This window comes from Triticum aestivum, chromosome 1D, assembly GCF_018294505.1.
Source record: "Triticum aestivum cultivar Chinese Spring chromosome 1D, IWGSC CS RefSeq v2.1, whole genome shotgun sequence".
Taxonomy (NCBI): Eukaryota; Viridiplantae; Streptophyta; class Magnoliopsida; order Poales; family Poaceae; genus Triticum; species Triticum aestivum.
The window spans coordinates 494,957,542-494,971,373 of NC_057796.1; the positions used below are offsets into that span (position 1 = coordinate 494,957,542).

Sequence of the window (13,832 nt, forward strand, 5' to 3'; positions counted from 1 at the left end):
AAAAAGTTCATCGATTTTGAAAAAAAGTTCAGATATCAATAAAGTTCATCGAATTGGAAAAAGTTCATCAAATTTGGTTCAAATTTGAAAACATGGAAAAAGTTCTTTGATGTTGAAAAAGAATTCATCGATTATGAAAAAAAAGTTCACGAATTTGAAAATAAGTTCATCGAATTTGAAAAAAGTTCATAAAATTGGAAAAGAAATCATTTATTTTACAAAAGTTCATCAATATAGAGAAAAAAGTTCCTGAATTTGTAAAAATGCATAAAAAGGATAAGAAAAAAAAAGAACCGGACTGAAGTATACCTAATATAAGAGACAAAAGCGAAGTTACATTACACATGGGGGCGACGACCAGGTGGTTAGGGCGTAGCCTTTGCAACAAGGCAGTCAGAGTTCAAACCCTGTTTGTTGCACCTTTTTTTACCTCTGGGAGTGCTGCAGGCGTCCGTTTGCAAATTGCACTGTAACGAGCGCTCCTTCGGGAGCCTCGTAACGATAAGCGCCATTTGGCGCGCTCTCAGCCATTCGCAAATTGCACTGTAACGAGCTCTTCTTCGGGAGCCTCGTAATGATAAGCGCCATTTGGCGCGCTCTCAGCCATTCACCACGTGTCGCGCTCTGGGCGCTCCTTTCAGATTTTGTTTTTTATTTTTCCGCACGTGTTTTTGGCTTTTTAAACAGTTTTTTTTCATTTTTTTGACATTTTAGTTTTTCACGGGTCTTCCTTAGCTTTTCAAGCAAAAATATTTTTGAAAAAAAAATTGCGCGAAAAAACGTGTTTTCTTTTTTTTTCCTTTCATGAGAGTCACGGTTTCCCTACCGCGAGAGGCACGGTTTTGCTTTCGTGAGAGTCACGGTCGCACCTTTTTTTTACCTCTGGGAGTGCTGCAGGCGTCCGTTTGCAAATTGCACTGTAACGAGCGCTCCTTCGGGAGCCTCGTAACGATAAGCGCCATTTGGCGCGCTCTCAGCCATTCGCAAATTGCACTGTAACGAGCTCTTCTTCGGGAGCCTCGTAATGATAAGTGCCATTTGGCGCGCTCTCAGCCATTCACCACGTGTCGCGCTCTGGGCGCTCCTTCCGGATTTTGTTTTTTATTTTTCCGCACGCGTTTTTGGCTTTTTAAACAGTTTTTTTTCGTTTTTTTGACATTTTAGTTTTCCACTGGTCTTCCTTAGCTTTTCAAGCAAAAATAATTTTGAAAAAAAAATTGCGCGAAAAACGCGTTTTCTTTTTTTTTTTCCTTTCATGAGAGTCACGGTTTCCCTACCGCGAGAGGCACGGTTTTGCTTTCGCGAGAGTCACGGTCGTGTCTCTCGGAAAGGGGAAAAACATGTTTTATGTTTTTTTTTAACGAGAGTCACGGTTTTGCTTCCGCGAGAGGCACGGTTTTGCTTTCGCGAGAGTCACGGCCGTGCCTCTCGGAAAGCAAAAAACACGTTTTCTATTTTTTTCTTTCGTGAGAGTCACGGTTTTACTTCCACGAGAGGCACGGGTGTGCTTTAGCGAGAGTCACGGCCGTGCCTCTCGGAAAGGTAAAAAACGCGTTTTCTGTTTTTTTTCTTTCGGGAGAGTCACGGTTTTCGTTCCGTGAGAGGTACGGTTGTGCTTTCGCGAGAGTCAAGGCCGTGCCTCTCGGAAAGGGAAAAAACGCGTTTTCTTTTTTTCCTTCCGCGAGAGTCACGGTTTTGCTTTCTCAAGAGGCACGGTTGTGTTTTCACAAGAGTCACGGCCGTGCCTTCTCGGAAACGGAAAAAACGCGTTTTCTCTTTTTTTCCTTCTCCGAGAGTCACGGTTTTGCTTCCACGAGAGGCACGGTTGTGATATCGTGAGAGGCACGGACGTGCCTCTTTCGGAAGGGAAAAAACCCGTGCTCCCGGTTCGGTTTTTTCGTCCGGTTTTTTTTCGTGAATTTTTTTTCGTCAAAACCTATCAATATGGGATCTATGGGATCTAGTTTTGAAGATCTCGACGCGAGGAATCCAACGGTGAAAGCGATTCGAGATTTGAACGCATGGTTTGAGAGATAAACCATTTTGAATAAACGAATCTATGAAAAAAGGAAAAATTCTCAGGTTGCGATAAGTAACGCGCTACATGCCACTAGTTGCAACCAGGAGGATGGAGGTGATCTTCGCAACGAGTACTCCGTGATTTGGAAATAGGAATTGCCAGCATTCCCTCGCTGTCGCAGAAATCGAGAGATAGGTGTGCCCCGCTTAAGGCGTCAAATAGGATTCGGCTCAACCGAGTAGGCTTCATGGTCCAGACCTAACCAAGTTTTTTTTTTTTTTGAGAAGAAGACCTAACCAAGTGGACTTTCAAGATTGGGCTTGGGCTGATTCCTCGGCTTTGGGCTTAGCCAGGATCTTCTCTCTCTTAATTCGATCTCCTTTCAAGATCCAGGCCGCTACGTGTTTGTGGTAGAGGAGGACTCGAAAGGAAAACCTATAATAGATATAATACGTGGTCGATCGTTGCATACCAGACCCGATCCGAAAAACTAGAAATCGAAACTAGCTAGGATTAATAGCCATGGCGGCGGCGGCGGCGCTAAGGCTCGGCGGTCGCATGCTGCTCCGACGAACTCAACAGCAAGGGCGGCGCGTCTTCTCGGATCCGCAACGGCGGCTCTTCGCGGACACGAGCGTGCGTGCAACCTTGGATTTCTCTCCCTCTGAATGTCGTGCTGTGATCAAAGATTGTAGTAGTATCTATCTATTTTGTTGTCGATCTTATTCTTCACCCTGCATGCAAGCAGGCCACCGCCCCTGAGGGAAAGCAACCTCTCGCGATCCGCTTGGCGGAGATGAAGGAGAAGAAAGAGGAGCTTTACAACATGGGCTTTTCCTTGGCAACTGAGTACGATCTCCCTCGCGGTGTCCGCCGAGAGAACAAAGAGCTGTTGGAGCTGCTCTCGGTGCAAGTCCACCCCAGACCCAATGATGTCTACTGGTTTGTTCGATTTTTTTTTTCTGCTTCTAGAAATTATTACATCATGGTGTTTCTCTCGTATATCATTGATTGGTCGCTTGATTATTAACTAGGATGCGGCGGCGTTGGATGGAGAGGATGAAGCGATTTGTGATAATTTGGGGGGTATTTACTCTGGTTTTGAAGACTGCAGAGGGCGGCGTGCAGATTTTGAGCAAGGAGATACGGCTGAAACGAAGGAACGGGCTGGATGATTTCGAGGATTGGTGGTCTGGAAAGAAGAGTTGGTCCCAGCAGTTACATGACTGGTGGAACAGCCGCTAGCTACCTAAACTCCTTCTGCATGCATCCTTGTAGCTCAAGATCCATGATGAATACTCCTCTTAGGTTTAGTTTGCTATCAATTTAGTCCATCACTAGCAGGTGGCTGAAGGTGAATGATCAATATCCACCCACCAGGTCTAGTTATTTTGTTTCTCATGTTCGATCACTCTGCAAGAACCTAATCCTTTGTGATATCTGTTTACCATAGTCTGTCGATAATCATTTCAATTATCCTTGCTTTCTACTAGAAAAGTATATTTTTCGTCGATCCATTTATAATGTTTGGTCCCTCGACTATGAAACTGTACAAAACCTCAACTAACAAACCACTCCAGCGTTGAGGTCCCTAAAACCCTCATGTAGGTGTTCCCGCTCCCACCCTCGCCCCACCACACCCACCTCTTTCCTCTTGCAATGACGACCCTGTCGTGCATCTGCTGCCATGCGCCGACATCTCGACGCCCACCTCCACACACTAATGTCCCCATATCTCCTCACGATGTGTCTCATTGCCTACCCATCCCAGACACCACAGCACCATGTCACCATGCCTCCAGATCACGACACCTATCGCAAAGACAAACAACATTGCCTCGCCACTGCTGTTGTCGAAGGTTAATTCCATTTTTTTATTCAAAGTCAATTTGAAATGGATGGTTCATATGGGAATTCCGAATTGAAATTTTATATGTGTGTGCACATGTTAAATGGACGATTCATGTGTATGTTCATATGTGATTTTTGAATTTTGCACATGTGTATATGTGAAGTCAATTTCATTTGCAATGTGCAAGACATCATGAATATCAATGTCGATTACACTACTAGAATTTTAGAGTTTGTCGAGTACCGGAAAAATTCGGTGAAAACCGTTTCGCACTTGGCAGAGACTCTGCAGAGTGCAGTTCTCGGCCTCGGGTACTCGGCCGGAAACCTGCCAGCAAAGACCACTTTGCCGAGGGCCGCCATTTGGGGACTTGGCAAAGTATTTGCCGAGCACTAAACACGGGACTCGGCACAAAAAAGGTATCTGACGGGCTAGACGGAGACGGCGGCTGCCATGTGGCAGACCTCTTTGCCGCGAGCCAATTGTGCAGACTCGACGAATTCGGAAGCCCCGGAGCGAGACACGTGGCAGCCATATAGTGTCGAGATGCCTTATTCGCCGAGACCCCTCGAGTCTGTACCCGACAAATTTTTAGTCTTCACCGAGATTTTTATACTGACACTCGGCAAATTTGGACTATTCACCGAGATTCTTTCTCTGGTAGATGGAAAATCATCGCATTGTTCGCCGAGTACACAAGTAGATACTCGGCAAAGACTTGCACAGTTTGCCGAGTCTCTCCTCTGTTGCTGAGTTTCACCCTCGACAAAGCTATGTCAGTAGTAACACATGTTATAAATTTTATCGCGATTTAAGGAACCAACTCGGCAATGACCAGAACGAGATACCAGGTCGCGCCACGTGGCTTTATTGCCGAGTGTTTCACTCGGTAAAAATGTTTAGCCGAGTAAGGAACTCAACAAAGCCTCTGGCAGGGGCTAATTTTTATATATTTTTTAGCCCTGCAACAAATCACATACAAATAGTATCCCACACATATACAACAACAATATCACTTCTCAAATGACTCAACCATTGCCACATTATAGTCAAACACCATTGCACAACATACATAACAAAATGTGGTCTCAAATAGCACAAATACAACGTCTCAAGCACACAAACACAATGTTCTCAAGCATAGCAAGTAAAAAGCACAAGTGCATGCATAGAAAAGCACAAAGTTCATGAAGATAACTAGGAGTTCACACGGTTTTGGGGTTTGGAACGGGAACATCGAAAGTAGCTATTGGGATTGCTTGCCCAACTCCAGGTTTAGCTACTGGCACATTGTTAGACCCAATTGACGGAATGACCTGTAAGCACATGAGTTAAATAAGTTCGAAGAGAACTCACCATGTCCAAGGCAGGATCATTTGTAAGGTGGGTTGGTGATACCAGCATAGTTTTGTCGCTCATGGCATAAAGATGTGCAACCATCTCTTTCAACGTTTGCAATTTCTAGTTTTCTTTCTTGATGATAGACCGATCTTCGGCCCGCGATCTCTGCTGCTCCTCCCACGGTCCATGTTTTGCATCCAGACGAGCCTACAACATGCCAACGCATTGTCACCAGTGTTGCAAGGCAAACATGCATGACCATTGTATTGACAATTGAAGAACTGACCTGAATTGACTCATACCCCCTCCGGTCCTTTTTAATCTGCATATAAATTTTGTTTGAAGTCAAAGTATGTCTAGTTTGACCAAATTTATAGAATAAAGTATCAACATTGACAATGTCAAATCAATATTGTTAGATTCGTTATTAAATATAATTTCATAGTATATATATTCAGTATTGTAGATGTTGATGTTTTTTAATATAAATTTGATCAAACTTTGCAATGTTTGACTTCATATAAATCTAATACGCGAAGTAAAAAGGACCGAAGGGAGTACATGACCTCAGAATGCACAGGGCATGCCTCTATGCTAGGACTTGAGCTCGTACTCATAGCTAGCCCTCGCCGCATTGATTCTGGGAAGGTTGGAGGTCTGGACTAAATCAACGTGAACCCCCATCCGCCCATTCGTCCTACCCCCATCCACAAGGCTTGTTCTACCTACAAATGATAGCTATCAACCATGCAATCTTATATTTATTCTGTCTTTTTTGTAGCAAGTGCTTCTTCAATGTTGAAGGTGAAGAAGCGATATCAAGTAGTACCAAGCATTGCCGACGGTGGGGACGTAGAGCACTCGTCCTCGGCTGGTTTTGTACCCTTCGCCACAGAAAACCACAGTAAGCCCCCTCCGGACGAGGAGTCGGAGGATTCCTTCGCCGGATTTCCTCGCTACCGATCCTGAGGATGAGGCAGAGGAGATGGATGGTCGGGATGACTAGGGATCTGGCACCACTACGACAGCCGGGAGGAAGCGCTTAGTCTATTGTCCCTCAAAGGGACCGAAGGAACCCACGCCAAACGGGCGCTCGTTGGAATGTCGTCTTTTGTTCTGTTTTCACAGGAAACGCCTCTTGTTGATTTCGTCTTCCTTCATTTTTCTTCCCTTCCATTTTCACACGCGATTTCTTCCCTTTTTAGCCCATTTCCTGTGAAAAAACATCGAAAAGAGATTTGTGGAATCACTATTAGGGAAAACTCTATCAATAGCGCGGGTATTTTGCTTATCAGTAGCGGGGAAGGGCGCGCTACTGATAAGGCGCTACAGCTATTCCTTAGCAGTAGCGTGTGCTACACGCGCTGCTGCTAAGACATATAGCACCAGCGCTACTGCTAATATAGCTAGTAGTAACGTGTTTACTCTCCATCGCTACTAGTATTCTTTTTCTTATTTTTTTTTAATTTTTAGTGTATTTATATGCTGTTATACAAATTTTGGTACAATACCAATTATAAGGCTGTTATATCAATATGTCCATAACAGTGCGTCAAATGAAGGTGGATTAGGTTTAAGTGGAGGGAACATGTGGTGCATGTCAAAAGTATACTACTAATCCAAACTTGATCTAGTTTGGACTAGTAGTACTTTCGATGTGCACCACATGTTGCCTCCACTTGAATCTAGTCCACCAACACAAGCTATTTAATCATCATCATAGTCATTACCACCAACAGTAGCTATTTAATCATCATCATAGTCATTACCACCAACACTACACATCATCATCTTCAAACTCATTCTAGCTAGCTAATCACCACCAAACACTAGCTGCGGTAGCTATCTAATCACCACCAACACTAGCTAATAATAATCATCATAGTCATTACCACCAACACTAGCTATTTAATCATCATAACTCATTTCTAGCTAGCTAATCACTCCTGCTGCTCTCTCTCAGGTAAAATAACATAAAACATGTGTAGCACTCCTGCTTCATCAAGTTGGAGCATGCAGATGAACATGTCTCCTAATCGTGGGCTGCGCTTCTGACTGCTGCCCCCTAGTACTTCTCTGCGGTCGTTCACAATTTTGCTCCAGTCTTTCACTATTAAGCATTCCTCGCTATTAGAAATCATGTATGCACTAAAGTGCATTGTAGGATATCTTGGCCGTAAGCTAACAATTCTCATGGGACCTTTAGTCTCGATCCAATGAGGCACAACATTCATCGGGAGTCCCTGTTGACGAACATCGTATAGTAACATACTTAGCAATGAAGTTTAGCTTAAAAAATAATGTATGCAAAAGATGCACTGAGGACAAATAGTAAAAATCTCACCATCTTTCCTAAATAGATGTTACCATAGTTTAGTACGAACACTATTGGTCGCACGTTTTGGGTACTAAGATTTTTAAGTCTAGAAAAATAATTTTTCTTGACAGTATGAAGATTCTCAAGCCATGAAACATAATGACCTATCTCCTCGCAGTTTAGTTCAGCCCCGGGACAGTGGACGGTCATGTCTACCAAGCGCCAGACATGTTTGCTTGAATGAAAATAAGTTGTCAATAGAAATTATGTGTCAACTATTTTTGAATAAACAATATCAAAGACATAAATATGGTTGAGAAACTCACATGATGGTATAACTGGAGTGGCTGCACGTCGACCCGGATGTCTCTATTACCTTCAATATCATCTTCGGGACGAATATCAAAGGTGATAAACATATCAGGCTCAAATGCATAAGCGTTGCATAGTGCTTGCCAAGTTTTGCATTTAAAATAGGTGTAGGTGTCTGCGTTGTATAATTTTGCGTGGAAAGTATAACCATGCTCGGTCTTCAAGTTAACTCTCTTTACCTCCGTAGTAGTTTGCATAGGACTGAAACCTATCTTATCCAAGACAAGAACTCTTGCATGGCAGGGGATACGCTAGTAGAATAGTTTTAAAAAAAATTATAAGTTGAAGCAAATGAAGCAGATGTCATGCTTAATTACGAAAAAAGACTTGTCGTTGTGACTTACTGTATCCACTTCGAAGTTCTCGTCCAGCTTGATGCTGAAGCGCCTACCATCATCTAGGAAGATTCTGTCGCACAGGCCGCGCTCGTCTTCGCAGTATTCGCAAATACCGAAATCCTTTTCGTCGTCAGACATTTCCTATGTTCATAGTTGAAACATTAATTGAAAATCGATCAAAGGCAACTACCAGGATACTCAACACACAGATCCAGGGCACTCGTTATTTTCTACATATTCTGGCACAAGTCATGCCAAAATTCACGGAAAAATCCGGCATGACCTTTGCTAAAATAGGACATATCGAGCGCCTGAAATTTGCCGGAACGGAAATGAATCAACACTCCGGCAAAACATAGGCCACTCGGAGGTGTAGCCTGCAAACATGACCGGCCACTTGGGTAAGCACATATCCTATTTGAGCAACACAAGATATACATTTCAAAATATCTTATAGGACTCATATTGACATGAGCATTCAATAAGCAAAACCAAATCGTAAAATAAATAAGTATTCAAATTAGCATGCATTCAATAAGCAAAAGTAAATCATCTCATGCGTCCGTACATCGTCGAATATTATCACTAATACATCCCGAATAGTATCATACATATAACATCACTAATACAACTAAAACCCTAGCGCACGACGGGTATCGGCACGGGCGGTGGACACCCACGGAGAAGGAACCATCACAGGATCATAGCTCCAGTGAGATCCCTGGAGAACCTGCCAGGTATTGGAGAACCTGTGCTCCAACGCAAACAAGTAGCGACGAACGTGCGCGCCCTCCTCACTGACACGGTGACGCACCACCTCCGCGGGGTCCTTGAGCCTCTGGACCGTCACTGGCCCACGCGACCGCCACCAAAGAAGGTTCGGGTCAACGACGGGCTGACTCCTCACCAACCTGCGCCCCCCGGTAGGTAGCGCCTCCCAGTACCACCCCGACGGAGCCCAGTCCCGGACATGGCCCATATGGTGACGCAGGTGTCCTCCGCCGACTCGACGACGAGGATGCGGGATAGGCATCGTCGACGTCGATGCGGGAATAATTGCTTTAACTAAAAAAGTAAACTAGTTCTATTAATTTTCGTACTAAAAATAAAATAGTTGTATTAACTCAACTAGTTCAATTAAGCACTTACTATAAATAAAAATAAACTAGTTTTTACTAAAAATAAACTAGTTCGACTAGTTATATTAATTTTCTTACTAATTCTATAAAACACTTACTAAAAAACAGTAAAAAAAACTAGTTAGATGAACTCTAAAATTTAACCCTAACTAATTTGATGAACTCTAAAATTTAATGAACCCTAACTAATTTGATGAACTCTAAAATTTAACCCTAACTAATTTGATGAACTCTAAAGTTTAATGAACCCTAACTAATTTGATGAACTCTAAAATTTAACCCTAACTAATTCGATGAACTCTAAAACTAATTCTATTTAACAACTACTGCCATAATTAGCATCTAATTTGATGAACCCTAACTAAGTAGATGAACTCTGAAATTTAACCCTAAGAACCCTAGCTAGGCAAAGGTAGGGGAGGAGGAGGAGGAGGGCGTGCTCACCTCGGGCGCCGGCGGAGTTAGGGAGAGGGGCACGCGGCGTCGAGGTCGGGGACGGGGTTGGGGTCGGGGCGGCGGGCACACGGCGGAGGGCGGCGATGTAGGGGGGCGTCGAGGTCGGGGTCGGGGGCGCCGTCGAGGTCGGGGTCGGGGGCGCCGTCGAGGTCGGGGTCGGGGTCGGGGGCGGCGTCGAGGGTGTGCGGAGAGCGACGGGTCGCGCGCGGCGGCCGACGGCGATGCAGGGCGGGGACAGCGGAGGAGTAGGGATTTGGGGGAAGTGGCCGTGGGGGAAGAACGAACCGCGCGGTTAAGTCAAAAGTAGCAGTAGCGTTGTTTTTGTAAGCTCGCTACTACTATGTGTAGCCTATCGGCTCGGCAGTGTGAATTTTAGTAGTAGCGCTTTTATGGCTAGACACGCTATTGCTATATATGTATCTGTAGCGTGGTTTTCGCCAACGCGCTACTGGTAGTTAGCAGTAGCGTGCTTTTTTAACAAGCGCTACTGCTAAAGTTCTGTGTATAAGGTTTTCCCTAGTAGTGAATCATTTACGTTCATTAGTCATTAGTAGCAACATCGAAGTGAATATATCTTTAAATGAAATATCTCGGTTTAAACAAAGGTGAAATGAGTGTAAAAATATCACTTATCAATGGCACATGACACTATCAGGTTCATGGTCGATTTCGTACACCCCGACCGTGTGCACAAAGTTGTAGCTATCAGAGTTTTGCTTTGAGATCCCACACAGAAGAATATAATTAATGCTATGCACTATATTAATGAGTAAAACACATGCAAAAATTAAATTTGGTCATATTTTTCTACCTCTAACAATTGGATGCATGTACGTCCATTGTGAATTGGCACCTTGCAATAGCCACATTAACCATATGATCTTGTCTTCTTCATCTTCGTCTGTAGCCTTTTCTTCGGTGCACCTCGACCTGGCACATGCACATGATCTAGAACCGTATCAAAACCTTCACCGTCAAGGTTCGCCGATTGCGGCATCAACTGGCCAAACCTAATGTTGTTACTCTGATCATTACTTGATTCCTTGTTGTCAGCTTGTTCCATAGTTGATTCCTTACTATCATCTTGTGAATCTAAAACCATCTTTAGACGTTGCAATGCCTCATCAGAGTCGCATGCCTTAAAACATGTTGCGTGACTAAATTTCGCAACTGACGGTACCTCTGCAGGCTTGCCGAATAGTCATACATCTTGCTCTTTTTGGTCGGCGCGTATGCAGATTTTGCACTCATTGTCCACCTAGTGGGAACACAACACCTAGGCAGTCTTTCTTCTTGTAAAATTCATAATATATAAAATATGTGGGAACATGGTGTGCCTGCGCATTCCACCTTACGGCAAGAACAACAGATCCAGTGCAAAATACCTTCCTGCTCCTCACTGGGCACTTCGAACTTTTCATCCATTCTTTCCTTCTTAGACACAACATAGGTGGTAACTTCTGATGCATCTAGAACCTCTCGATCACACATTTGCTGACAACATTTATGCTCCATAAGACCAAGTTAAACACAATAGGAGTGAAAACTTTTGCAACGTGTTGAAGCATTTTCCTTTATAAATGGAACAGACTACAAGGCCTTGTTTTGTAGGCCTCGTTGTCTTGGGGAGCCTCTTTCAAGAGTCGCGTCGCAAGGCAATGCTCATAGTGCTCTAGCATTTGAAACAACGTCATCTTACCCTCAAGATGTGTATGTAGCACAGAGTTCAAGCTCTCACTCCGTTGATTACTGATCAATCCTAGAAAAGAACGCTCCTCAATATATGGAGCACACCACAACTTTATCATCTGATACATCTGATGCAGCCAAGACTCCTCACCGGTTACTTTATTCCGCTGTAATAATTGTATCCATTTTCTCTCATGCTCTTCAATGGAAGATGAATCATAGGAAAGATCTGAATTCCTCCTTTACCTCGTCATAATGCAGATGACGTACAGTGTTCTACTGAATGTGCCATATATACAACATGTCCACCCTGATCGATGTCTGCATTACCTGGTCCCCGTCCGTGATCACAGATATCGAATGCTTCTGTCCCATTGCATCAGAAAAGGTCTGCAACATCCACTCGTATGTCTGGCTTGTTTCATGAGAAATGATACCACATCCAAAAATAATAGTGTTGCGGTGGTGATTCAACCCGACAAATGGCACAAATGGCGGATCGTACTTATTGGTTCTGTATGTGCTATAAAAAATAATAAAGTCTCTGAAAGCCTCGTAGTCAAGTCGGGATTGACTATCAGACCAAAACAGTCCCTTCAGATGGCCAAGTTCATCAACCAAGTACTTTAAGAAAAAAATCTAGATCTCGCTGTCGCCGCGCCATCATGTGACTGGTCACGGGTTGAGCATCACCGGCAGCGATTGATTCCTGCTTACTAGCATGGCAGAAATTGTAAATGACCCTCCTCGTGCATCCAACCTGGTCATTTAATATGGTGTTTGCGGATCCCAGATTTTTCCATGTCTACAATGTCCGCTTTCTGCTCATCGCTAATTCGTCTGTTTGAATGCAAAATACATGAAAAATCCCGTGGGGCTAGAGGATGGTTGTGTTCATCGCTTAAATCCTTCACAAACCACCGACCTGCTTCCTCATATTTTGCAATGACCAATTTAGATTTACACCCAACACGAGTTATACTTTGTGGCCTCCTTTTTCTATCTTCCATCTTCCTCTTCATGTGCTTCTCTTCACAAACCCCTTCACGACTACACGTAACTTTCCTTCAAATGATATGATTGTTGGATCCATCCCACTCAACATAGCTTCTCCTCACTATGAAACATCCTATTTGCATTATTATAGTACTCTAACATACACTCATCACTTACATCCGTCATGTCTTCCTACATGTGAGGCCAACCAATCATCAACGTTTATCCATGTTGCAGATGAACAATAGCTAACGGGCAAAAACAAATGCATTCAAAATCCAGTACGAAATCTTGTGTGGAATATTAAAATTTTCTCATTGTACATGTGAGACCAACCAATCATCAATGTCGATAAATTATTGAACTAAACGTCGATGATGAAAAAACCTAAATTATATTGCATGATAAACTAAACTAAGTAGGAAGTGGAGGCTACGAATCCTGATTCATTCTTTAAGATGGCAGGCGGGAAGAGATGGGATAGGCTGGCGTAGAGTTCCTCCAGATTATAGCGCCACCCCCGTCGCCGCCGATTCAGCCGGCGCAATGTGGTGCCTTATTCTTCTTGTTGTTGTCGAGCACTCGAGGACAGTGAAGGGGAGGAGGACGTGGAAAAGGACGGTGAATTGATTCCTCTCGTCGGGCGCGTTGGGGACAGTGAAGGGGACGAGGACGATGACTTGACCTCGATCTAGATCGATTAGACGTGGTTCTGGTCGTTGAGGTGATCGGTTCAAAAAGAAATATTTCATCCTGGACCATTATGCCCTTCTCGGATTAAACAAATTAAATTTAATAATTTTTAATCCCCAACAAATCAGACGGCTAATAAAAACCAGAGGGGTCGGTACTGGATAGTACTCCGACTACTACGCCAATCACCGTAAAAGAGCTCAAAGTATATAAGAAATGAGGATGGAATTGCATAGCCAGCGGTGTTTGGAATTTGTCCCTCAGACTTACTTCTTCACACTATGCTTGCACTAGATGATGTCTAGACTGAAAGTTACATTTTGTTTGTTTCACTGATCCCTAACCACGTTTGCAGTATAACCGTATTCCAAACATGTTCTAACTCACGCATTGTTGGAATGACATCATGGAATACAGTCACACAAAAAGGAGCATGACAATAGTACACAGAGCACACAAGAGACTATTTGTTAAAATAACAATGCACAATAGGGGAAAAAGAATTTAGGCCCCGTTCGGACCGAAGGTATCCAAAACAAAGTATTAAAAAACTCCGTGGGAATGGAGGATGACTACAGGCGTGAAACAGAGGAGCCAGAAAACAAAAGAAAGTTTTAAG

At 43.6% G+C, this 13,832-nt stretch overlaps 1 protein-coding gene across 1 annotated transcript; it reads left to right on the forward strand.

The window, feature by feature from the left end:
- The first annotated feature begins 2,440 nt into the window (after nt 1-2,440).
- Nucleotides 2,441-3,496, forward strand: LOC123179716 (uncharacterized). The gene is made up of 3 exons (XM_044591589.1): nt 2,441-2,656; nt 2,769-2,962; nt 3,055-3,496. Exons 1-3 carry the CDS (start codon nt 2,543-2,545, stop codon nt 3,263-3,265), a joined length of 519 nt encoding a protein of 172 aa, XP_044447524.1. The 5' UTR covers nt 2,441-2,542; the 3' UTR covers nt 3,266-3,496.
- Nucleotides 3,497-13,832: the final 10,336 nt, after the last annotated feature.